Source organism: Elgaria multicarinata, chromosome 5 (genome assembly GCF_023053635.1).
Source record: "Elgaria multicarinata webbii isolate HBS135686 ecotype San Diego chromosome 5, rElgMul1.1.pri, whole genome shotgun sequence".
NCBI classification, from domain to species: domain Eukaryota; kingdom Metazoa; phylum Chordata; class Lepidosauria; order Squamata; family Anguidae; genus Elgaria; species Elgaria multicarinata.
In genome coordinates this window covers 132,042,740-132,069,068 of record NC_086175.1, presented here as the reverse complement: position 1 = coordinate 132,069,068, position 26,329 = coordinate 132,042,740, and the positions used below count along the sequence as shown (strand labels likewise).

At 45.7% G+C, this 26,329-nt stretch overlaps 1 protein-coding gene across 1 annotated transcript in view; it reads left to right on the top strand.

The window, feature by feature from the left end:
• Positions 1-26,329, top strand: part of LOC134399665 (disintegrin and metalloproteinase domain-containing protein 20-like) — a 72,190-nt gene that overhangs the window by 31,567 nt on the left and 14,294 nt on the right. Inside the window, exons 6-8 of the mRNA XM_063127747.1 lie at positions 17,866-17,955; positions 22,592-22,784; positions 24,063-24,168. Coding sequence (XP_062983817.1) covers positions 17,866-17,955; positions 22,592-22,784; positions 24,063-24,168 — 389 coding nt within the window. The remainder of the gene's footprint in view (positions 1-17,865; positions 17,956-22,591; positions 22,785-24,062; positions 24,169-26,329) is intronic.

Sequence of the window (26,329 nt, the reverse complement as noted above, 5' to 3'; positions counted from 1 at the left end):
GGGAGTCCTTCACAATCAAAGCAGATCATAAACTGGAAAACTTCGGAGTCCTTTGCACACAATTCGCAGTGATTGCACAGTATAACGCTGGTGTGATAAAGCTCTTAAAGTAAATGTGGGCTGGGTCAAGTATTAGCCATTCGGGGGCACCAAACTAAATAGAAAGCGGAGTGAAGATTTGTTTTCTAGGGGGAAATGCCTTGCCAATACTGCCAGTTTAATCCTGAAAATTAAGGACCCCTTCTTTCTTAATCTCTGTCTTTCTGGTTTTGTGAACTGCCCAGAGAGCTCCGGCTATTGGGCAGTATAGAAATGTAATTAATAAATAAATAATAATAAATGTAGCAGTGGCAAGTTGTGAGTTAATTATTTATTTATTTTTATTTATTTATTTATTTATTATTACATTTCTATACCGCCCAATAGCCGGAGCTCTCTGGGCGGTTCACAAAAATTAAAAGCATTCAAAGTATAAAACAACAGTATAAAACCATACTATAAAATACCATATAAAAGCTCAACCAGATAAAAACAGCAGCAATGCAAAATTACAAATTTAAAACACCAAGTTAAAATTTATTTATAGACTGTTAAAATGCTGGGAGAATAAAAAGGTCTTCACCTGGCGTCTAAAAGCATATAACATAGGTGCCAAGCGAACCTCCTTAGGGAGCTCATTCCACAGCCGGGGTGCCACAGCAGAGAAGGCCCTCCTCCTGGTAGCCACCTACAATTAACCTACTATTAACCTACTATTAGCTGTTAGGTTAACTTTGGGCTGTTTTACCCACGATTAGCCCATAATGTCCAGTTTCACACATCACAGAGCAACCTTCAATCGTGCCAACCAGAGGCTGCATACTCAAAATGACATGGCATGGAACATTATGGGTTAATTAACCCATGATTTACTGCTGTTATTTGCAAACATGGTGGTGTGGGACCTATTTTCCTGTGGTGCAATCCCACGTAGCTGAAGATGTGTGTGAATATTACAGCATTTACCAACTGTGTAAGTGTCTGCCAGGGTCAGCCTCTGCATTGCATGGGAAAAGACGATTATGGAAGAAAGACGTAGGGTGCATATTTAGACAGAAAGAAGTCTTTCAACTCCCTGGGTGGGCATGCTGGGAGTTGTAGAACTTTTTTCTGTCTTAATCTGCCTAGGATTGTACCCTCAGGCAATCAGCTCTGCATCCTCATTTGTAATATTCACTCACACTTCCCAGCAGCATAGGAAAATGACCCCTGAGAAACGGGCCTGAATAGATATGGGGCATGTCTTAACGTGAGGAAGATGTCTTAATGTGAGATAGACATTTTCCCTGAACAAACAATGAAGGGAGAAAACATCCTTAGACAGGATCTGGGGTGGGGATGGGGACGTAGGATTTTTCGCTTTCCTGGCTCCAGAGTTCAAAAACAGGGTTCTGAACACAGAGTCAGGAAGCTGCGCTCCTCGCCCCTCGCCCTTCGTAGCTGGTGCGGTGAGAACCCTGCTGGCTACCTCTCCATAAATGGAGCGTGGAGACAGTGGAAAGGGGGCGTTCCTGGGGCCTGTGGGGAGCTGGTTGGCTTATGCCTTTTCCTATCACCACCCCGGCCTCTTCCCCTTCCCCTCGCTGAATCCTCCGCTAGACGGGCAAAATCGCCTGTCTAGCTAAAATGCAAGAGGGAGATGCAAGGTGGCCTCCTTCTCTGCACAGAATACGCATAAACTTCCAGGTCTGAGGGCTTACGTGTGGCCAGGGCACAACCTCAGCCTTCCGGTGAGAAGATAAAAGATGCTTCTCCGTGCTTTGCTTGCAGCTTAGAGGCCCTTTGGCTAGGACAGGTTCACTTCCCATTGTCCAAAATGCCCTGGACTCCCTGGGCTCTGCAGCAGGACAGTCGCTGGTGTAGGTCTCAGAAATAACACCATGGGTCAGCCGAGCTGTGCCTGAGGTCCCTCCTGCTTATTCTGCTGAGTGGTGCCCAGAAACCGCTGTTCCAAAGTCTCACCCTGACAGGGGGTCCTGCCCCAGAAATGCAGCGCGCTTGAAATACGCAGGTATAAAGTGTGCCCGTTGTCTCCACAGAATTCTGTTTTGCAAATCCCTCAAGCCAACACTCTTCTAATAAAGTCACAAAAGAGCTGGTGAGCATTAAGTGTCTTTTCTTCCTTTATCAGGAATTAGATGGACCTGGAATTATGAATTTTTTCACGAAACCTTCAAGGAAAAAGCAAAACCCTCAGGTAAACTGGATGAAAAGTTGCTAGAATCAGACTGTTTCCCGTGTCAGATGTTGCGGTATGTCATGTGATTGTTCTGGTCACAGTAGTGCCTCTTCCAGTGTGATGTGGGATGCAAGTGGTTGACATTGCATAGGGTGACCATATGACCGGATTTGTCGGGGTTTTTGATGGCAAATCCAGGAGGGGGGAGGGGAAATCCGGATTTTTTCCAGAGAGCAGCTCTAATGGGAATTAACAAAAATGCTAATAACTTCATCATTTTTTAAGATAAAGACATGAAACTTGGCAGAATGGTAGCTCTTAGGAAGTGCTTTGGTCATACCAAATTTTAAACAGATCTGTTCATCCATTGATTTTTTTAAAAATTGAGGTTTTAAAATTATTATTTTTTAAATCGTCATTTTTAAAGATAAAGAGATGAAACTTTGCACCATGAAAGGATTTAGGCAGAGCTTTAGCCACACCAAATTTGAAACAGATCCGTTCATCCATTGATTTTTTAGGATTTTTTTAAAAATTGAAGTTTTAAAATTATTATTTTTAAAATTGTCATTTTTAAAGATAAAGAGATGAAACTTTGGACCCTGATAGGATTTAGGTAGAGCTTTAGCCACACCAAATTTGAAACAGATCCGTTCATCCATTGATTTTTTAGGAATTTTTTTAAAAATGAGGTTTTAAAAATATTTTTTAAACTGTCATTTTTGAAGATAAAGAGCTGAAAGTTGGCACCATGATAGCTTTTAGGTAGAGCTTTAGCCATACCAAATTTGAAACAGATCTGGGGCCAGTAGCAAACCCTGTTAACAACGACAGTAGCTTGCAATGAGTGAAGATACAGCCAGAAAAGATATTTGAGGGAAGGGGAGAATGTAGCACACAGAGTATAGCAAAAGCTTCAAAGTACAGCAAAACCTACAAAAGTAGGAGTGAGTGAAGTTAATTTCAGATACATTGAATCTCTCACTTGTTCTTTATTTCAGTGATTTTAACATTAAGGTGTTATGTAGAACAGATTTGTCTTAAATGTGTGCTGTAAAATCAGACATGTGACCAAGGCTATGTTTGGGTGGGCACGCCCCCTTGGTGCTGGACACGCCCCCTTGGGGGGCGACCATGTTGTCCTCCTTTTTGGTTTCCAAAATATGGTCACCCTAACATTGCATAGCTGCCGGATGCCATTCAGTTTCATCCTCGATGCAAGCAATTGCAAGAAGGGCTCACCTGGACTAGGCTGCTTTTTTTTTTTATGCATGTGGGTAACCTTAAGATGCTTCATTCTAAGGGGGGGGGGGGGAAATGGGAGCTTTTACCTGATGCTGAAGAGCTGTGCTTCATTACCAGTCGCTTCCACATGACGCAGAGTTGTTCTTTGGCCTTACTAAGGAGGTGTCTACACCAGCCATTTCTTGCAGGGTTGTATCCCATTCATTACTAACGGGCCACATGACGTTCACCTGCTCCTGCAGTGATCTCGGCTCCACCTCTGTTTTCCTGGAATATTTCGTGGGCTGGTCACGTCCAAATGACCCACAGGGACTCCCGGAGGCGGGGTGGGGGGACGAGTGCGGGTTCTCCCAGGGGTAAATAATCCCTGGGGAAATCCGATTCTTCCTGCGGTCTTGGGATCGTCCTGAGACCGCGGGAGGTGTGTCCGCCTGTCCCTCCTCCCCACGAGTAGCAGGGAGCAGCAGAGGAAGGAGCCATGCCAGGAGAAATCTCATGGGGGGAGGGGTCGGGTCTCCCCCCCTTAACTTTTGATGAAGTGCGAGTGCGCTCCTGCTCCTGTCGCTTTTTAAAAAATGGCTGCCTCTTGCACAATGTCCCTCCTCCCATTCTCGATGTTGCGCTGGCCATTTGGACATGGGGGATGAATGCGGAAGAAGGTAAGTCCAGGATCGCCCCCCCCCTACACCGGGCCGGTGTAGAAATGGCCTTTGTCAGGGTTTTTTTCCGGCTCTCTCGCGTCCATTGCAAGGAACATTTGTGGTGTGCCGCCCCCCTTGCGAGGTCGTTGCTGTTCACCGTGAGTTCCAGGATCAGCAAACAGCCAATTAGCTGTGAGGGGCGTGTGCATGGGTATCGATGTGTTTTACCACCAAGGTGTGGGTTTTTTACGTATCTGCGCAGGAGCGCATATTCAACAGTTCCTATCCCCCATGTGTTGCTGTGTATCTGCGCTGGTGCGCATCCCTTACAAGTAATTTTTTAAAAAAATCCTGTACCCTGTAACCATCTCCCTAGCCCTGCCCACTTCTCCGAATACACATGCAGAACCTCTGTAATGGGGCACACGTGTTCCCGCAACAGCACTCCTGTCATTGTGGGAAACTTTCCTTGGGCGTGCCCCGTGAGTGTAGATCGCAGAAGCAGGCAAAGTGGCAATCACCCCTCCTCCGTTGCGAAAGGGCTGCGGGTGTAGATTCGGCCTCAGAGTCTTCAAGGCTTTGTATGGGGACCATGTTCCTGATGTAATGCTTTTGTTCGTAAGTAAGTGCCCAACATTTGTTGAGGCTAAACCCCTGCCAAGATGCTAGTCACACTTTATAAACGATACAGAGGAAATGAACAGGAGCTGTAAACTAGGGTGACCCTATGGAAAGAGGACAGGGCTCCTGTATCTTTAACAGTTGCATAGAAAAGGGAATTTCAGCAGGTGTCATTTGTATATATGGAAAACCTGGAGAAATTCCTTCTTCATCACCACAGTTAAAGCTGCAGGAGCTATACTAGAGTGACCAGATTTAAAAGAGGGCAGGGCACCTGCAGATTTAACTGGTGTGATGAAGAGGGAATTTCCCCAGGTTCTCCAAATATACAAATGACACCTGCTGAAATTCCCTTTTCAATAGAACTGTTAAAGATACAGGAGCCCTGATCTCACCTGAGGCCCCTGTTTCCCCCAGGTCTCCTGGTGTTCTCCATCTCCATAACTGGGGGAAAGGAAAACCCTTGGTTTGGCATGTAAAGTCATTTAAATGAATTCAGTGGTTAGAAGTCAAGACAGTTAATTGGCTGACTATACAGTAAATCGACTAACAGCAATTAATAATATAAAAAGCAAAGCAAGTAAAATATTTTGCAACTCTTTTCTTCTTTTTGAACAGTGGAATCAAAGACCAGAGAATCAATATTCATTTCCTATTCACCCACAATCTAGAGAGATGACTGTAAGTTGTTGGGGAAATCTTATTAAAATGGCACTATTTCTTGTTGCAAAGGATGCTGCATTAGATTTTTGTTGCTATTTCAATTAATCTAGCCTTTGACTATATTATTATTATTGTACATTTTAATTTGGTACACAAGAGTTGATATTAACCGTATCAAAGTTTAAAGATATATAGATATATATCCCCTGACACACATTACTTCACCTGGTAGGTTTTAATTGTTGAGGAGTCAACACCAGCTGTAAAAATTATCTCTAAAGCAAATATATTCTTGTTGTACATATGTGTACATAGGAACTTACTTTATACTGAGTCAGAATGTTGGTCTATGCAGCTCAGTTTTGCCTATACCAGGGATGAGCAGAAGGTTTATCTCCAAATGTTTGTGACTTCAGCTTCCGGAAGCCTCCACCAGCATGTCCAATGCTCAGGAATGCTGGGAATTGAAGCACAAATCATCTGGTGTTCTACTTTCTGCCTGCCCTGGTTTACACTGACTGGCAGTGGGAATCTGGGGTTTTAGACAGGTCTTTCCGGCTGGACATCAGGAAAAACTTCCTGGCTGTTAGAGCAGTACGACAATGGAACCAGTTACCTAGGGAGGTTGTGGACTCTCCCACCCTAGAGGCCTTCAAGAGGCAGCTGGACAACCCTCTGTCAGGGATGCTTTAGGGTGGATTCCTGCATTGAGCAGGGGGTTGGACTCGATGGCCTTGTAGGCCCCTTCCAGCTCTGCTATTCTATGATTCTCTTTACCGCAGGCCTGTCCGCGGACACTCCCTGCTCAAGCTAAGCGCCACGACTTTATGAGCCTGAGGTGAGGGACAAACACCACCTTTCTACAAACTATGTGGAGAAAGGGGTTAAACAGGAATGATTTCAGGAATAAAATAATGCACTGTGAATTATATGTGCTGATGGTGAATTAATGTCAGAGCGGGTATTACATATCTATATCTATAGATCTAGATCTAGATCTATATTTAGATCTATATATCTGCAGATGATAAATGCCAAGGAGACACGTGGCATTTTTGTGTTAGTAAAACAAACTGAATAAAAATTTATTTCAGTGTTCACAAACTTTGTTTCATAATAAAACTTTTCAGACCATTGTCAAAACCTCTCATCCAATCTTTTCTCTCTTCTCATACACGCTTTCTCTCACACCTTCACTCTTGAACTTTCTTTATTATCAGGATTGTTTAATATACACCAACTGACTATCTGCACGCTACACTCAAAAGACAACCCTCTCTACCCTGATCCTCTAATTCTCCCCTCAAACCCAAGTACTTTAAAAACACCCCCCTTATCATCTCAGTCATAGAATCATAGAATCATAGAATAGCAGAGTTGGAAGGGGCCTACAAGGCCATCCAGTCCAACCCCCTGCTCAATGTAGGAATCCACCCTAAAGCATCCCTGACAGATGCTTGTCCAGCTTCCTCTTGAATGCTTCTAGTGTGGGAGAGCCCACAACCTCCCTAGGTAACTGGTTCCATTGTCGTACTGCTCTAATAGTCAGGAAGTTTTTCCTGATGTCCAGCTGGAATCTGGCTTCCTTTAACTTGAGCCCGTTATTCTGTGTCCTGCACTGGGAGGATCGAGAAGAGATCCTGGCCCTCCTCTGTGTGACAACCTTTCAAGTATTTGAAGAGTGCTACCATGTCTTATATATATATATCATTCCCTTATATATCCTCCCCCCCTCCTAAAAAATTCAATCTCCACCCAACAGTCTAAACATAATAGACTTATAAATTTAGACATACATTAGGGAACTGACTTGTGTGGTGTAACGCCACAGATACATTTTTTTTTTAATAGTGAAGCTGTGTCCCCATGCCTATGTCACGTGGGCAGCGAAATGGGACCACCCACAGGTAAAGCAATGGAGAACAATTTAAGGACTACTTGGTGAATAACTTTGTTAAAAAGATTGCTTGCAAACCGTCAGAAATGATCGATTGATATTCTCTCCTCATGTACAGCATACCAGTTCAGTTGTGTTTCACCCTACGTCAAGATGAAACACAAGGTTGAAGGTGTTGCCAGTACTTTAAGACTGTCAGAGGAGGCCTTGCTGGTCGTTCTGAAATTAATAGAAGGTCGCCATGCAGTAACACAATGGTGGGCCTTTTTGGTAGCGGTGCCCGCCCTTTGGAAAACTCTCCCCTGTGGAGTTTGGGAGGCAAAAAATGTGACATCTTTCAAACGCCTCCTGAAAATGCACTCGTTCATTTTCCCCTGCTGCTCAATCTTACTGCTCCTTGTATTGCTCAAATCAGAATTGGAATTGTTTTTAACGTTGTATTTTAAATGCGATTTTAATGTTTTTATGTACCACAAGACGTAGTGATGGCTACCATGTTGGATAGCTTGGAGCAAAGATCAAGGCTAGATCTACACTACTGCTTTATAGCGGTATTGAAGTGCACTGATAACTGTTGGGGCACAGTCCACATACCATGTACCACTTTTATTTCCTGCTTTTTATTTCACATTTGTAATGATTTGACACCAGGCGTAGATCTGGTCCATGTGAAGGGCAATGACCTGCTTCACAGGTTAGTCCAATGACAAACTGAGACAGCCCCATATAGTCATGGAGGCCATGAAGTCCTGGTCCGGCCCGGCGCTCCATAAGCCATGGAAACATTAACGGATTAGGTCCTTTGATTTTTATTTCTGAAATTACCTGTCCACAAAACGTACCTCCAGCACACTGAGATTAATATCAAGGAGCGTGTGCTCCGTCCAGGGCTGAGTAAGACCAGCTGATCAGCTTCACCTCCCTTGTAGCTGAAGGTATCAAAGAGGCTCGGAGTGTGGCAACAACGGACAGGGCCTTTTCGGTGGTGGCCCCCAGACTATGGAATGATCTCTATGACGAGGCTCGCCTGGCACCAACGCTGCTATCTTTCCGGCGCCAGGTTAAGACTTTCCTCTTTGCCCAGGCATATGGCGGCACATCTTACTCACCCACATGTTTAGTTTTTTTTTAACGGTTTTTAATGCTTTATGTGTGTATGTTCTGTGTTTTAGAATTTTAAATTTTGTATACTCGTTTTTATCTTAATTTTAGAATTTCTGTAAACCGCCCAGAGAGCCCTGGCTATGGGAGCAGTATATAAGTGCAATAAATAAATAAATAAATAAATAAATAAAGCTGCTGTCTGGATGGGTGGGTGGCAGCCTTGAGTAAAGACTGTGCATTGTGCCCCTGGAAGGAGAACAAGGCCCAAGCAAAGCCTACTCCACCCGTTGCATTGAGAGAAGAAAGTCCTTCCCAGACGGCTAGTGCTAAGCATCTATTTCTGATCAATGAGTTTGACTCATACACTGTATTTCTTGCTTGTTGAATGAGTTCCTTTGCTCTGCTGATGTGTTACTTACTGTGTTATTTATATGATTATTTTGTGATACGACAAATTTTTACTTTTCTAATGGTTTTTATACTTGTGAGTTGCTTTGAGCTCAAATTTGTTGCTGGAAAAGTAGCTTACAAATATTAAATCAAATTATGTATCTTTTTTTAAAAAAATTAGAATTTAAAATAATTTATAAACTGGATGCACTACTAGAAGTCATTTGTTTTGATTGGAATGCTGTACCATGGTCATCACATCCTCTGCACATTGGTTGATTATAGTGATTTTTTTAAAAAAAGGTTAATATGAGACATGCCATAATTTGTCCTTTTATTAATAGGATCAGAGTGAATCAGGGATCAGGAGTACATTAACAGGTAGCAACTTCCCAACATTCAGAGGGCCCAGTGTAAGTTATGTATTAAATATAAACTATCTCTCACCTATGAGATATAATGTTAAAATCTCAGATAAATAAATAAGGCTATTGTTGTTTTTATGTTCTTGGTGGTTTTAAATTCTGTATACTTGTTTTTAATGTACACTGTTTTAACTTCTGAAAACCACCGAGAGAGCTTCAGCTATGGGGCGGTATATAAATGTAATAAAATAAATAAATAAATAAAAATCTCTATCATTTGAAAACTATTTCTTGATTAAACTAGGGTAGGTCTGCTGAGGGGGCAGTTAAAAATTGCTTTAGGCCACAACCCTAAAATAATTATATATTTATTGCTATTTTAAACTTTCAAGTTGCTTTATCCCATAAGCCCCCGGTACAGGGAGCTCCTTTGGGAAATGAAAGCAGTGCATGTTTACTCTACGACTAGTGTTGGTTCAGAGAGATGGCATTTCTATAAAATACTAGGGGTGTGCAGAGTGGGTCTGCTCCTCCCCGAAATTTGGGCAGAGCTCCATTGAGTGGGTTCTCCGCTCTGATTTTTGGAGGGGGTCCGCGTGATTACTCATCGAAAAACCCTTCCATTTTTGGAGAACTGCGGAATTATCATCAATGGGAATTAACAAAAATGCATACATCTCTGTCATTTTTAAAGATAAAGAGATGAAACTTGGCACCGTGGTAACTCTTAAGTAGAGCTTTAGCCATGCCAAGTTTAAAGCAGATCCCTTCATCCCTTGATTTTTAGGATTTTTTTTTTTAAAAAAACAACAACCCTCAAACCATTCCCCCAATACACACACACACAACTTTGCAGGACCTTTATCCTTTACTTGCTGATGCACAGTTGTGCATCTTCAGTTTATAACAATAGAGAGCTGCTGCGTTCCCTGACTGTTTGCTCTAATCGAGTGAAATGGGGGAGGGAGGGCTCTCCCTATGAGAGGTCAGACAAGAACAAACATAAATATAAACTTGAGTCCTGACTTCAAAACAGGAGATATACTAGTACTAGCAATAGCAAACTTTTCTCTCGCCGCCCCTTCTTCTCTTGACTTTATGCCTGGCCGAGTTCCATCTATACTGCAGTACACAGATCAGCCTTTGGCACAAGATTCTTTTCCGTATCCTAATATTGGCTTATGAAACTGTATGGATCTACGCTGCCTGCCAGTCCTGGGACAACTCATTTACATGGAATGGTTTTCATTATTTTCATAATGTGAGCCATTTTTCCTAAATCCTTCCTTTCAGCCAACATCAAGTTTTTAAGAAGTAAAGAAAATTGCTTGTAGTTTCATTCTAGTACAGACACAGCTCCCATAATTTAAACATATGGTACCAAGTCAATACACATGGGGGACTTCGATTTTTGTAGGAGGTTAGTTTCTGAGAGTTCTGAAAGTTCTCTTGACAGAAGATGAAGTGCATATGGGGAGTAGAACTTGGATTCTTTCTTACTCCACGAGCTAGCAAATGAATGAGTTCCAGGGCAGGGGAAAATGGGTTATATCTTTTGCAATCCCTCCCCCTAAGCACTGTGATTGGAAGGGGGACAGGGAGGAGACTATGGCTATTGGTTAGCCCTCAAAACTACTCTCCCTCACCCCTGAGCAACAGTGTCTTCCTAGTATGGAAGTATTCAGTTAGGCCTTTGCTAGACCTACCTGGGAATCTGTGCAGGAGGAGGGGCGAGCCTGTGGTACAAGTAGCGCGGGCCGTCGCTCCAATCCAGACATCAGACGCGACAGGCTGCAGGAAAACCCCGTCGTGTCCGCCATTTTTTAAAATTCTTAAAGGGCTGGGTGTGCAGGAGCACACCAACAACGAAAGGTAAAGTTGTTTTTTAAAAAACAAATCATTTCCCTGCTCCCCCCACCCCTGATCTCCCCCAATCCCCGCACCCCCCTGATCTCCCCCTGATGCTGATCTCCCCCCACCCCTGATCTCCCCACCCTGCCCTGATGGGCCCAGTGCTCCTGTGGAACGCTGCGCCCCATCTGCCGCTTTCCCCGGCTACTCGCGAGTAATTGCGGTAGCCGGGAAAAGCAGTGGAACGGTCTACATGCTCACGGTCTTGGGCTTAGCCCGAGGCTGCGGGAAATACCGGGCTACTACTGGAGCCCATTACCCCAGGGCAAGGGAGGGTTGACCCCTGCCTGAGCCTGGGATCCCCTGTGTGTCATCTGGACACACAGGGGCGAGCCGTGGTCTAGCAAAGGCCTTAGTTGTCCATCAATGTGAAATGAGCCCTCATGTTGCCTAAAAAACCTTTGGATATCTACGGACCTATTCGGGGCTCTGAATGATCTTCTAACTCCACCGCAGATTTCCAGCTGTTTTAAAACCGCCCCCTAAACATACCGCGATTTTGGAGGCCCATCGGAGGTCCATCAGACCCCCAGATTTTCGGTGCGCAGCACACACCCCTATAGAATACCCAGATGACCAGGTCCATTTCACCCTCTGAACAATTTTCAAGGCAGTTTGGCGGACACTCAATGGCATAGTTCACAATGTAGTTCACAACATAGTTAATTGTTGTAGACTGCCCAGAGAGCTTCGGCTATTGATTGGGTGGGATAGAAATGTAATAAATAAGTATATGAAGCCATTTTGTGGTCCCTTCCAACTATAATTCTGTGGTTCTTCTTCGTGGTCTCTATGCATCACACATATGGGCTCTGCGCCTGCGCAGAGACCAGACCGGAACCTACTATAGCTGAGTGGAACGTTTTTGGCGGGAACCCCTCCCCCCACGCTACCGCGCATGTCCATGGGGTTCCCGCCCTTACCTCAGTTCTTCGTCGTCCGCCATCGTGCATAGACCAGTTTAACCGAACCTCTAGCGTTTTTCTTGTTAACTCACTTAATCTTCTCTTTAAAATCTTTTCAATCTTTTCCTAAGACTCTTCTTACTTCTTTCTTTATCTATATATAAAAAAAAAAAAAAAAAAAAAAAAAATTATTGTAGATAGTTTTCCCTCAGCGACTTCGGTCGCTTGAGGCCTGTATGGCAGCAAAAGCCCCGTTTAGGAAGTGTGTCAGGTGCGGGGCGAAACTTCCACCGACGGACGGGCACTCCCTTTGTCTCGTTTGCTTGGGAGAAGGACACGTTGTGGAGGCCTGCCACCACTGTATGTCGTTCACAAAACAGACTAGAAAGCACAGAGCCGACAGACTTCGTTCTATATTGTGGGAAAAAGCTCTCAAGGCCACGGAGGCTCCCACTATGAAAAAAACGGCAGTTGGTAAGCCCGTTACTGAAAAAACGGCAATCCGTAAGCCCGTTACCGACAAATCAGCAGACCGCAGCACTGAAGTGCAAGCCAGAGCTCATAGGGCACAGATACCCCTCACGCCTGGCCGGTCTTTGACGAGTTCTATGGCTAAAAAGATTTCAAAGAAAGCCAGAACTCCTAAACCTTCTTCGGAGCTGGAGAAGAAGAAGAAGAAGAAGAAAAAGAGGGACGCTGAGAAATCCACCCTAGCGTCGCCTCGAGCGGCGGAGTCAGTTAGGAGTCATTCCACGCCTCCCATTGCTCCGACCGCGTCGATGTCGAGGCCTCCCTCGGCATCGAGATCTCAGTCGGTGCCGATGGCCACGGTACCGACGCGCCCGCTCAGCCTTTCGGAGGGCGAACTAAGAGATTCCGCGTCAGCGGCTTCTTTCCAACAGCCCACAAGGCCTCAAACATTGCAGGGATTGGTCCCACTGCAACCATCTCCAAGACTGACACCTCGCCGTGAATGGGACGGAGCTTCTAGATACTCCGATCCTCACCCAAGATTTGAAGACTATGAATGGGACCGATATCGTCCTCAGCGCTACTTCCCGGATCGACAGTGTCCCCAGGAAGAGTATTATGCGCACCCGCCACCTATGACAAGAGTGTGCCGGTTACCTTCACCACCTGACCATCAAGCTTCGAGGGTGTCTACCCCTCGGCAACGAATGCAGCCATCGGCGTCGACCGGGGCAGCTCCCACGGTACCGACGGAACAACTTCAACTGCAAGTGGTTACATTGTCTTCTCCTGAGCAAGACTACCCTTCAGATTCGGAGTCGAGGGTGTCTGCAACTCCAACAATGCCTTCGCCGGAGGATGAGGTCCACGATGACGACCCTTCCTCTCCTTCGGACGATATGGTCAGATTTTCTGACCATATGCTTAGAATGACACAGGCTCTAGGATTAGATATCCAGCAAACAGACGAATCGGTTGTGGATCCCATTTATGATGTATTCCAATCTACCACTAACCAGAGACTGGCTATTCCCATCCCGCATGCGTTGAAGCAAACAGCCCAACTATCCTGGAAGACACCTGCTGTAACTCAGGCTACGTCTAAAAGATTAGAGACCCTTTACCGAATTCAAGAGGAAGGCGTCATGTTTTTGGTGCAACATCCAAAGCCTAACTCCATTGTGGTTGAGTCAGCCCAAGGCCAATCACAAAAGGCACATTCGGCTCCAGTAGATAGGGAAGGCAGAAAATTAGACCAGACTGGTAGAAGGATTTACTCTTCTTCTTCTTTAGGCATTAGGGCGTCAGCATACGAAGCGACGATGGCGAGGTACCAACTTTTCCTGTGGGAAAAGATGGGTTCCTTATGTGAACACCTACCGGAGGACAAGAAGGAGCTGGCGAGGGTATTTCAAAATGAGGCCTCAGCCATCGCCAGGCAGCAGTTATCCACGGCACGACACCAAGTGGACTGCCATTCGAAGTCGATGATGGGCGCAATATCTCTGAGGAGACATGCGTGGCTCAGATCGGCTAATTTAAGCCATGAAACCAAGTGGAGGATAGAAAGTATGCCATTCGATGGCGAAGGACTTTTTAATACTAACACCGATGAAACACTGGATTCCATCTACAAAGCCAGAACAACGGCTAAAAAGATGGGTTTCACTGCTCCTCCAGTGCAGTACAGGCCAAAGAGATGGGTGAGGCCGCCAATGCAACAACACCAGCAATACCGGCCTCAGTACCAACATCAGCCTCGCCAGCAACAACAACAGTTGCAGAGGAAGAGACCCTACCAGGGCAGATATCAGCAGGATAAGAGGCAGCCCGACTTCAGTAAGAAGCAGCGGGTTTGACTCTTCGGCCCCAGATCCACTCCCTTTTGCGAACCGCTTAGCACCCCAGTACCATCAATGGGAGTCAATTACAACAGACTCCTGGGTGCTCACTATCATCAAGTCGGGCTATGCCATCGAGCTCGATGCCCTTCCTCCTTTTTCCGGCGTGAAAGTAACGACTCCATCCCCTCCTCTGCTGCTCGAGGTACAGACCTTACTATCGAAGGGAGCCATCTCTTCCGTACCTGCAGAGGAACTCAATCAGGGATTTTTCTCTCGTTACTTCACGGTCCCGAAGAAAGACGGAGGTCTTCGACCGATCATGGACTTAAGACAACTGAACAAGTTCATCACCCCGAGGAAGTTCCGTATGACAACGGTTACTTCTATTCTGCAGCTTCTACAAAAAGGAGTTTGGTTCGCAGTGGTGGATCTGAAGGATGCGTACTTCCACATCTCCATCAGGAAGTCGCATCAAGCTTACCTTCGGTTTTCGATCGGTGCATCCCAGTACCAGTTCACCGTTCTTCCGTTTGGATTGGCGACGGCACCGAGGGTCTTCACGAAGGTCATGGCGGTGGTGTGCGCCCACCTAAGGCAGAAAGGCATTTACGTTTATCCATACCTGGACGATTGGCTCCTCGTAGCGGACAACAGCGAGGCTCTCCATTTAGACATATTAACCACCCTCAACCTGTTGGACTCGTTGGGGCTGTGGGTCAACCACGAAAAGTCCATTTTGACTCCACAGCAGAGATTGGACTTCATAGGGGTAACCCTATCCTCTCGAGACGGGAGGGCATACTTACCGTCAACCAGGGCGAACACCTTACAGCAGTTAGCCATCGATACCGAGAGCCGCCGAAAGGTTTCGGCATGGACAATTCAGAGACTGTTAGGATTGATGGCAGCTACTACGGCAGTCATCAGATTTGCAAGACTCAGAATGAGGATCTTGCAGGCCTGGTTTTTGAGGACTTTCGACCTCAGACACAATGCTCGACGAACTTACCTTTCGATACCGAAGCAAGTGAGGGCATCCCTGAGATGGTGGTTCTCGATGTCGACTCTTCTCGAAGGCGTTCCATTCCAACAAGACGCGCCTTCGGTAACGATCACGACGGATGCATCTTTAGAAGGATGGGGAGCCCATTGCAGCTCTTTAACCTCTCAGGGTCGTTGGCCTCGATCACAGAGGGAGCATCACATCAACCATCTCGAACTCCTGGCAGTAGAAAATGCGGTAAAAGCATTTGCACAGATGATCGAAGGCAAGAATGTCTTGATCGCGACGGACAATACCACGGTGGTGGCATACATCAACAGGCAGGGTGGAACAAGATCACACCCTCTGAACCGTTCTGCACTCAGAATATGGAACTGGTGCATAAAGAGAAGGACTTACCTGACTGTGGTCCATGTAGCCGGCAAGGAGAACGTCGTTGCGGACTCCCTCAGCAGGTCATTCCATGTCGACCACGAGTGGGAGCTCGACGTCGAAGTGCGAGAAAGCCTTTTTCGGTATTGGGGCCGCCCTGCTGTCGATGTCTTCGCTACCGAGGACAATACAATTTGCGCCAAGTATTGCAGCAGGGCAGGAAGAGGAAAGCGCTCTCTAGGAGACGCTTTCACCAGGACTTGGAGAGGGAATCTCCTGTACATGTTTCCTCCCTTCCCACTGCTGACAAGGGTGGTAGCCAAGATTCAGATAGACAACTCCAATTGCATCTTCATCACACCGTGGTGGCCTCGACAGACATGGTTTCCTCACGCCCTTCGGTTATCGAGAGGGGATTACATCAGGCTCCCGTCGATACCGAAGCTCCTATCTCGACACCAGGGCAGGGTTCGACACGCAGATCTGTCGACCCTCAAGATGACTGCATGGAGGATAGCAACCACTCCTCCTCCGGTACCAGAACTTTGACTGTGGATCATATCATACTAGCAGCATTAAAGCTTTCCACAAGGAAGGCTTATACAGCAAAGTGGCAAAGATTTCGGAACTTTGCTTCAGAACAAGATCAAACACCAGAATCTTGCCACTTATCTTTCATCCTCAATTATTTATTGACACTTTTCCAGCAGGGACTTAAGCTCGCATCCATCAGGGTTCACCTTGCTGCGATTACGTCTTTTCACCAAGGTGTAGATGGGTTTACACCTTTTACCCATCCAACAACGAAGAAATTTCTAAAAGGTCTGAAGAACACGATACCGACTGTGAAGAGTATCGTGCCACCATGGAGCCTGTCAGTTGTGCTGCAAGCACTGACACGCAAACCCTTCGAGCCTATGGCTTCGACAGACCTTAGGCTACTTACTTTAAAGACTGTCTTTCTAGTTGCCATCACATCGGCAAGACGGGCAAGTGAGCTTAGAGCTCTTAGGATAGATGTCCCATACACTATCTTTCATAAGGATAAGGTTGTGCTACGCACAGATCCAGCCTTCCTACCTAAGGTAGTGTCTACTTTTCATCTGTCCCAACATATTACTTTACCTGCTTTCTTCCCTAATCCAACTACACCTCTTGAGTCTTCCTTGCACACTCTCGATGTAAGAAGGGCTCTTGCTTTTTACAAAGACAGAACAGAGACTTTAAGGAAAACAAAGCAATTGTTTATTTGTTATGGTGAGCCTTCTAAGGGACTCCCTGTCTCTTGCCAGCGGTTGTCACGCTGGATAGTGGAGACAATAGAATTGGCCTACTCTATTTCTAAATTAGAGTTAGTGAGACCTGTGACGGCTCATTCCACCAGAGCTGTTTCAACATCGGTGGCCTTCACCAGAGGTGTTCCCTTGGCAGAAGTCTGTAGAGCCGCAACGTGGTCCACTCCATCCACGTTTGTCAAGCACTACAGTTTGGACACCCGTGCGAGGCAGGACTGCTCATTTGGGAGGACAGTGCTTTCAGAGATCTTCAGATGATGCACCAACCCACCTCCAAAGGTATGTCAGCTTGCTACTCGCCCATATGTGTGATGCATAGAGACCACGAAGAAGAAATGCAGGTTGCTTACCTGTAACTGTAGTTCTTCGAGTGGTCATCTATGCATTCACACAACCCACCCACCATCCCCACTCGGTGGTGTGAGACTTATAAATGACACTGTTTTTATTGTGGAATGTACTTTATTTTATTTACACTCATGTTTATGGGGGCACAATGTCGGACTCCTGTAAACTGAGGTAAGGGCGGGAACCCCATGGACATGCGCGGTAGCGTGGGGGGAGGGGTTCCCGCCAAAAACGTTCCACTCAGCTATAGTAGGTTCCGGTCTGGTCTCTGCGCAGGCGCAGAGCCCATATGTGTGAATGCATAGATGACCACTCGAAGAACTACAGTTACAGGTAAGCAACCTGCATATGTCTTCTTCCATCAGCAGCTGATGTGAACCACCCCGGGAGCTTCGGCTATTGGGCGGTATAAAAATGCAATAAAATAAATAAATAAATAGATGATTGGGGTAGATGACTTTTGAGTTCACTCCCAATTCTATTATTTTATTCCAACATTAAAAACTGCATTTAAAGGACAGTGTTGGGTAAAGGTAGGTGTTGGTGAGTTGAGTGTCTCCTCTCCTTTGCAGGATTGCAGAGTACATGGCTGTTGCAAAGAGAACTGTAAACTAAAAGCAAACATTGACTGTCTTTATGGACTCTGCTGTGAAGAATGTAAGGTAAGATAAAAGCAGCAGTTTTCAAGTGAAGGTCACAGCAAAGGCTGGCCTGATCCCACCACCACCCACCCATGTCTTGGTCCCATTTACAGACTGCAAAATTAGGAGTTTGTGGGGGGATCATCAGAGCAGGGGCAAAATCTGGGGTAGAGATGAACCTCAGTGGCTTCATGCGGTGGGCCTCCCAGTAACGGCTGTCACACAGCCACCAGTCTTACCCCACCATCCAAGCATGATGTGGCATTTAAAACCCTAAACGGTTTGGGGCCAGGTTATTTGAAGGAACGCCTCCTCCCATATGTACCTGCCCGACCTTAAGATCATCTACAGGGATCCTTCTCCGTGAGCCCCTGCCAAAAGAAGTGAGGCAGGTGGCTGCCAGGAGCAGGGCCTTCTCCGCTGTGGCACCCTGGCTGTGGAATGAGCAACCCAGAGAGGTCCGTGTAGGAGTACGCCTACACTGTACTCCTTCCCTCGCCAGCTGAAGACCTTTTTATTCTCTCAGTATTTTAACACTTAATTTTAACTTAAATTTAAATTTTACTGTTCTAACTCTGTATTTTAATCTTATATCAATTTTGCTGCGTGGTTTTTATCCCGGTTGTGCTTTTTATACTGTATTTTGTATTTGTGCTTTTAAGCTGTTGGTTGTTTTATTATGGTTTTAATTTTTGTGAACCGCCCAGAGAGCTTCGGCTATGGGGCGGTATAAAAATGTAATAAATAAAATAAATAAATAAATAAATCAAAACATAGCATTGCTCTGACCGACAATTCTGGATTTTTTTAAAAAAGTGGTAGCCCCGCTGAGGGGACCGCCATTATTATTTTTATCCAGAGAATTTCTTTTCTCAAAAGCTTATAATCTGTAGTGTGACGATACTAGTTTTTATTATTTGTTTTATTGTCCCCCATGCTGGTTGGCCTTTCCCCTCCCTGTTTGTTTGTTACTGTGATTTTAGAATGTGAGCCATATGGCAGGGTGTTTTGTATTCGGTTTTATTTTGTTCCGTACAGCACCATGAAAATTGATGGCGCTATATAAATAAATATTAATAATAATAAATAATAAGCCCCTTCCAGACTAATGCTGCATCATCATTAACATTGCTGTTGTTGCTTGACAGGGAGGCATGCTGCTCTCCTAGCCAGTATAGAAGGCACAAGGCAGTATCTTTTTATTTATTTATTTAACCCTAAAAGCCTCATCTGAGCAATACTATGGACTAATCTACACCAAGCAGGATCTAGTGGTAGGAAAGCGGTCTGTGGTCTGTGTCCATGGAAAAACTTCCTGACTATTAGAGCAGTACGACAATGGAACCAGTGACCTAGGGAGGTTGTGGGCTCTCCCACACTAGAGACCTTCAAGAGGCAGCTGGACAACCACCTGTCAGGGATGCTTTATTCCTGCATTGAGCAGGGGGTTGGACTCGATGGCCTTGTAGGCCCCTTCCAACTCTGCTATTCTATGATTCTGTGATTCTATGTCCTGGCTGTTAGAGTAGTACGGCAATGGAACCAATGACTTGGGGAGGTTGTGGGCTCACCCACACTAGAGGCTGCTGGACAGCCATCTGTCAGGGATGCTTTAGGGTGGATTCCTGCATTGAGCAGGGGGTTGGACTCAATGGCCTTGTAGGCCCCTTCCAACTCTTCTATTCTAGGATTCTAGGATTCTATGACCCAACAGTTGTCAGTGCACTTCAATACCGCTACAAAGCAGTAGTGTGGCTCCTGCCTCTTATATACTGCTTCCATGCCACCTTCATAGTGCAACGTCTTGCTTGGTGTAGTGTAATGCCATTCTCAAGTGGGTTCTTCTTGGGGGGATGGGGGTGGTATTAGGTTGGTTTTTTTGGTTTGATTCTTGGTTTTTATTTTTTGGGTGGGGAAGGGCGGACATGGTGGCTGGCATCAAGTCTGAATTTCTGATTTTAAAAGATAGTGTTTGTCTGGGGCCGCCAGAGAATTCCACACAAAGCAGAATTCCTCTTCAAATCTGGGGCCTTAGCTAGACCTACCTGTTATCCCGTCACGGAGGAGGGAAGATCTCGCATTGTGTCTAACACGAGATCCCTCCTCCGTTTACACGCGACGCACGACGACCTCAGGAGGAGAGGCGTCACGCCCGCCATTTTATTTTATTTTTTAAACGGACAGCAGCGCACGAACGCTTGTGCGCAAAAGGTACGTGTTTTTTTAAATTTAAATTATTTTCCCCGTGCCCCCAACGGGCGCAGCTCCCTCGCGCAGAGCCGGGTCAACCCACAGCAACAGGCCACACGTTCCACGGTCTTGGGCTCAGCCCGGAACTGCGAAAAACCGGGGCCAAAGTGGAGGGCGAGATCCCGGTACAAAGGGAGGGATCATCCCTCCCTGATCCCGGGATCCCCTGTGCGTCATGTGGATGCACGCACAGGGACGACCCCGGGGTTCGCCCCGGGATAAAGCCCCGTCTATCTATGGCCTGGGTTTTTAATAGATTGCAGAATGTTCCGGAAACAGCAGGCCAACCCATCAGATTCTGTACGTTTCTGGCAAAAAAAATGAGTGCCATGGGGCAAAGAAGCCCTCAGTTTCTAAACTTCTCCCGGCTTGGGGCAAACGAAGAGAAAGCTCCTAGACTCTGAGGTGAAGGAGCTGTGCAGCCTGTCTGTGAGCCAGGCCATCAGAACACGGTCCTCATTTTGGAAGGTGCTGCTGCTCAGTGTTCGAGCTGGCCCCAAAAGCCAAGCCTCAACCAGCAACTTTTATTACCAGCAGACTCACCAGCCCCTTGTGCCTGTGAGTGACCCCATTCCTGCCCCACCCTCAGTTGCATGAGCTGGACAGGAGGGCTCAAAGAGGCTCCAGAGAGGTCAGGAAGCCCCTTTGAGACTGAGGGCCTGCAGAGCTCACTTGTCTCTGAGGCTGGAGACCTTCCCCAAGCCTGGCCCTCATAGAGCGTACGGCTCCCTAATCCCGAGGAGAACTTCCTAAGCAGTGTTATTTGAAGCCGGCCTCTTGAAGGCCTCTCATGTGGGAGAGCCCGCCACCTCCCTAGGTAACTGATGATTATTATTTATTTATTTATTTATTTATTTATTTATTTATTTATATAGCACCATCAATGTACATGGTGCTGTACAGAGTAAAACAGTAAATAGCAAGACCCTGCCGCATAGGCTTACACTCTAATAAACTCATAATAAAACAATAAGAAGGGGAAGAGAATGCACCAAACAGGCAGTATAAAAGTCAGAACAAAATCAAGTTTTAAAAGCTTTAGGAAAGAGAAAAGTTTTTAGCTGAGCTTTAAAAGCTGCGATTGAACTTGTAGTTCGCAAATGTTCTGGAAGAGCGTTCCAGGCATAAGGGGCAGCCGAAGAAAATGGACGAAGCCGAGCAAGGGAAGTAGAGGCCCTTGGGCAGGCGAGAAACATGGCATCAGAGGAGCGAAGAGCACGAGCGGGGCAATAGTGTGAGATGAGAGAGGAGAGATAGGAAGGAGCTAGACCGTGAAAAGCTTTGTAGGTCAACAGGAGAAGTTTATATTGGATTCTGAACTGATTCCATTGTCGTACTGCTCTAACAGTCAGGAAGTTTTTCCTGATGTCCAGACGGGAATCTGGCTTCCTGTAACTTAAAATGCCTGCGGAAATAGAAATGTCTTAAGCTAGCATGGAAAGAATTGTCATGTGGGTGCCAGGCAGGGTCAAAGGACCTTCTTGTCACTTGCCACGCCACATGGATCTGGATCTTGCCACGCCACATGGATCTGGATCTGTTAGCAAAGGTCTCTATCCACAGAGCGATCCCTCATCATTTTCCAGTAGGGTTTTAAACATTTACCTGAAGCATTTTCCTCCCTGCCAAGGAACCCCCCCTTGGCGGTGTCCCTTCAGACATAGAATAAATGCATAGAATGAAGACATAGAATAAAGGCAATCATTTCCATATGTGGTGGACTTGTGAAGCTATTCAGAGGTTTTGGCAAATAGGATTTAAAGAGATAAATGATATAATGGGATGGAAGGTAAAGATAGGGCCAAGGACAGCACTGTTATCAATATATGAAGGGGTTAAATGTACACAAAATAGTAAAGAATTAATAAACAATTTATCAACAGCAGCTAGATTAATAATTGCCAGGAATTGGAAGGAACAAAGGGATCATCAAATAGAAGAATCGTATAAAGAAGTCTGGGATATAGCTATTAACGACAGACTCATGAGTAGTAGTAAAGTTAAGAGAGGATTATTGAAACGAAATGACTTTGATGAGGTCTGGAGTCCATTTGTTAAATTTGTACTACAAAAAGGGAAAGGGAGTAAACCGTCGCAGGATACATTACAATTTTGGAAAGGAGAATAAGGGTCCTGGGGTGGGGGGTGGGGGGGTGCACGAGATAGTATTATATTATTTCAGTTAGTTGTTTTTTAATTTCATCATTGTGGTATATTAAGTTGATGTAGCGTGATTACTGTATGTGTTATAAAATTCAAATAAAAATTATTTAAAAAAAAGAAAGAAAAGACATAGAATGAAGCTGCAATCAGACACTATAAAGGTACGTTCTCCATACGGTGGAGGAAGAAATCCCCGAGTATGTTTTACCTCCCAGTCAGAAGCTCAAGTGATTGTTTTCAACAGTTTTTAGAAGAGCGAACGCTGTGTAGGAAAAGCGCCACGGAGTGTGACCTTCCGGAATACTGCAGCGGGACTTCTGCCAACTGCCCGCCAGATGTGTACAAACAAGACGGGATGCCATGCAGCAACGATAACAATTGCTTTCAGGGGAATTGTCTTGATCTTGAGAGTCAGTGCGTCATTCTGTTTGGTGAAGGCAAGGCTGAGGTTTTTTTTATTATTATTACAAAAGAATACCTACTATTTACCTAACCTTCGAGGTAGTGACCGTTTTATGAAGATGTACCATCTGGGAACAGGGCTTGGGAAATCTTGTGCTGCTTCATAAAATCATAGAATCATAGCAGAGCTGGAAGGGGCCTACAAGACCATCGAGTCCAACCCCCTGCTCAATGCAGGAATCCACCCTAAAGCATCCCTGACAGAGGGTTGTCCAGCTGCCTCCCTAGGAAACCTCCCTAGGAAAGTGGGAGTAGTGTGGGAGAGCCCACAACCTCCCTAGGTAACTAGGTAACTCATCTCAGTTCTATAATCTTTCTCTTGATCAACTCCAACCAAAACTACCTCTCTAGAGAGAAATGGTTAAACTTTACCATCCCTTTCCCTGCGGTTTCGTTATTTGCATAACAAACTGCATATTTATTTTTTTATCTATTTATTTAAGCATTTTTATGCCGCCATTCAGCCAAAAAAGCCTCTCATGGCAGCTTACAAAAGTATTTCTTGACAGTCCCTGCCCACAGGCTTACAATCTAAAAGACATGACACAAAAGGAAAGGGGATTGGGAGGGAGGAGGAGGGGGAAAGGAAAGCAAATTCAGGCACTACAATCTTAGGCCACAGCTAGACCTAAGATTTATCCTGGGATCATCCAGGGTTCGGCCCTGCCTGAGCACTGGATCCCCTGTGCGTCACCTAGATGAACAGGTTTGATCCCTGGATGATCCAGGGATAAACCTTAGGTCTAGCTATGGCCTTAGTTGCAAAATAATGTCATGTCTACCTGGGCCCAAACGCGTACACCTTTCCACCTTCAGTATTTGAACGCACATCTTCATTTTCATCATAAATGTCTTGTTCTGCAGGAATTATTCTGGAAATAGCTGTCTGACCAGCATTGCCTGGCCTTATGCTGTAATGTAAAGGCTTGGTGAGAGAGAAGTGGGATGGCCTCAAGGAACAGGCAAGGGAGAGCTTTCTGTAGCCAGAGAAATTCTTATCATAGAATCATAGAATCATAGAATAGCAGAGTTGGAAGGGGCCTACAAGGCCATCGAGTCCAACCCCCTGCTCAATGCAGGAATCCACCCTAAAGCATCCCTGACAGATGGTTGTCCAGCTGCCTCTTGGAGGCCTCTAGTGTGGGAGAGCCCACCACCTCCCTAGGTCACTGGTTCCATTGTCGTACTTCCATTTTGTTGGTGTTAGTTGTTCTTTTTCACACCTCCCTCCCTCCCCCCTTTACCATCTGCAGGTGCAGAACGGGCCCCACTGAATTGTTTCAAGGAACTGAACATGCGAGGCGACCGGTCTGGCAACTGTGGCGCGGAGGATCAAAAATACAAGAAATGTCATGAACAGTAGGTTGTGCCTGTGGGCAGGTGTCTGGTTTTCCTTAGTTACTTACTGGCCCTGTTCAGACAACACGCTAAACCACGCTGCTTAACCACAAAATAGTTAACGGAATGTATTAACCTTAATGCCTTCCCTTAACCATTTTGTGGTTAAGCAGCGTGGTTTAGCGTGTTGTCTGAACGGGGCCGTTCACTTTCCCATAGATTTGTTCCCAGATTGGCTTACAACATATTAAATAAACATCAACACCAATAAACATAACAATTGAATTCAAATCTAATATTACACTGTATTACGAATTGCAATGATCAATATTTTAGTGTCGATAAATAATCACAGCTTTATGAATAAATATCTAGATGACTAAAACCTCAAGGCTACTTTAAAAAAAAAAAGCCCTTAATGGACCCAACAGTATTGTATAATTATAGACAAACAAAAATCAGAAGGGAAGCATCAGAACAGGATAGAATGCAAAAAGGGAACGTATTCTCAAGTGTGCCGGTGGGAAAAAAATGTATAGGATGCAACATGTGTTGGAAACAAGAGCTCCTTCTTCAAGTTCAATGAACAGAGAATAACAAATTTAAAATCCACTCAGTAAATAAAAAAACTTTACCAGCCGGTTGTACCAATGGGTTGTTTTTTTTTAACGTATTTGAAATGATGTTTTTATCTTTTACAATTGTGTAATTTAAATGTGTGTTTTTAAAACGTTTGCGGCCCCCGAAAGCTTCTAGTGATCGTGGTGTCTGTTCCGGAGCTCTGCGTTTTCGTAGTGCCATTTTACTGCGGATTTTTACTTTGCTCCACCGTCGCCATGGTTCTCTGTGTGTCTGTCACGATGGGGTGGTATTTCAGTAGGGGGTATTTCAGTTCAGATGTTCAACCCCTGTTTGAATTCCCTGAATAATAGACATTTCTTTGACTATTGTTGTCTGAATGCAGCTATTGTGTCCCTTTCCAAATGTTTTTGGTATTTTCTTTCTTCACTGTGGGGGAATCTACACATCGTACTGAAGGCGCTTGCATGCGCCCCCAGTACGCCCCCAAAACGATGGTGTAGATTCCTGCCTACCTGCAGCCCAGAAGAGACGGAGGAGGAGGCGGCTGGGGAATCCGGCCGCGTCCTTGCCGCTGCCGCCGCCTCCCCGCCGGCCTCCTGCTGCTGGGGTAAGAGCGACCCGGGTCGGAGAGCTCGGCGGGTTGCTCTTACCCCAGCAGCAGGAGGCCGGCGGGGAGGCGGCGGCAGCAAGGACACGGCCGGATTCCCCAGCCGCCGCCTCCTCCGTCTCTTCTGGGCAGGTAGGCTAGGGAATCTACACCATCGTTTTGGGGGCGTACTGGAGGCGCATGCAAGCGCCTTCAGTACGACGTGTAGATTCCCTCTATCTGTCGTGTCATAAGAACCTAAGAAGTGCCCTGATGCTGGATCAGACCAAGGGTCCGTCTATTTCAGCACTCTGTTCACACAGTGGCCTAGCAGCTGTTGACCAGGGACCCACAAAGCAGGACATGGTGCAACAGCACCCTCCCACCCATATTCCCCAACAACTGGTGCACCCAGACTTACTGCCTCGGATACTGGAGGTGGCACACAACTATCAGGGCTAGCAGCCATTGCTAGCTCTTGCCTCCAGGAATTTATCCAACCCCCTTTTTATAAAGCCATCCAGATGGATGGCCATCACTACATCTTGTGGTAGTGAGCCATAATTTAACTATGCGCTGTGTGAAGAAGGACTTCCTTTTATTTGTTCTGGATCTCCCACCAATCAGCTTTATGGGATGACCCCTGGTTCTAGTGTCTTGAGAGAGGGAGAAAAATGTCTCCCTATCCACATTCTCCACACCAGGCATAATTTTGTACACCTCTATCATGTCTCCACCCTAGCCTCCTTTTCTCCAGGCTAAACAATCCCAGTTGATGTAACCTTCCCTCCTAGGGGAGATGCTCCAGCCCCTTCATCATTTTAGTTGCCCTTTTCTGCACTTTTTCCAGCTCCATAATATCCTTTTTTAGGTGTGGTGACCAGAACTGTACACAGTATTCTAAGTGTGGTCGCACCATCAATTTGCATAAAGGCAGTACGATACTGGCCGTTTTATTCTCAATTCCTTTTCTTATCATGCCTAACATGGAGTTTGCCTTCTTTACAGCGGCCG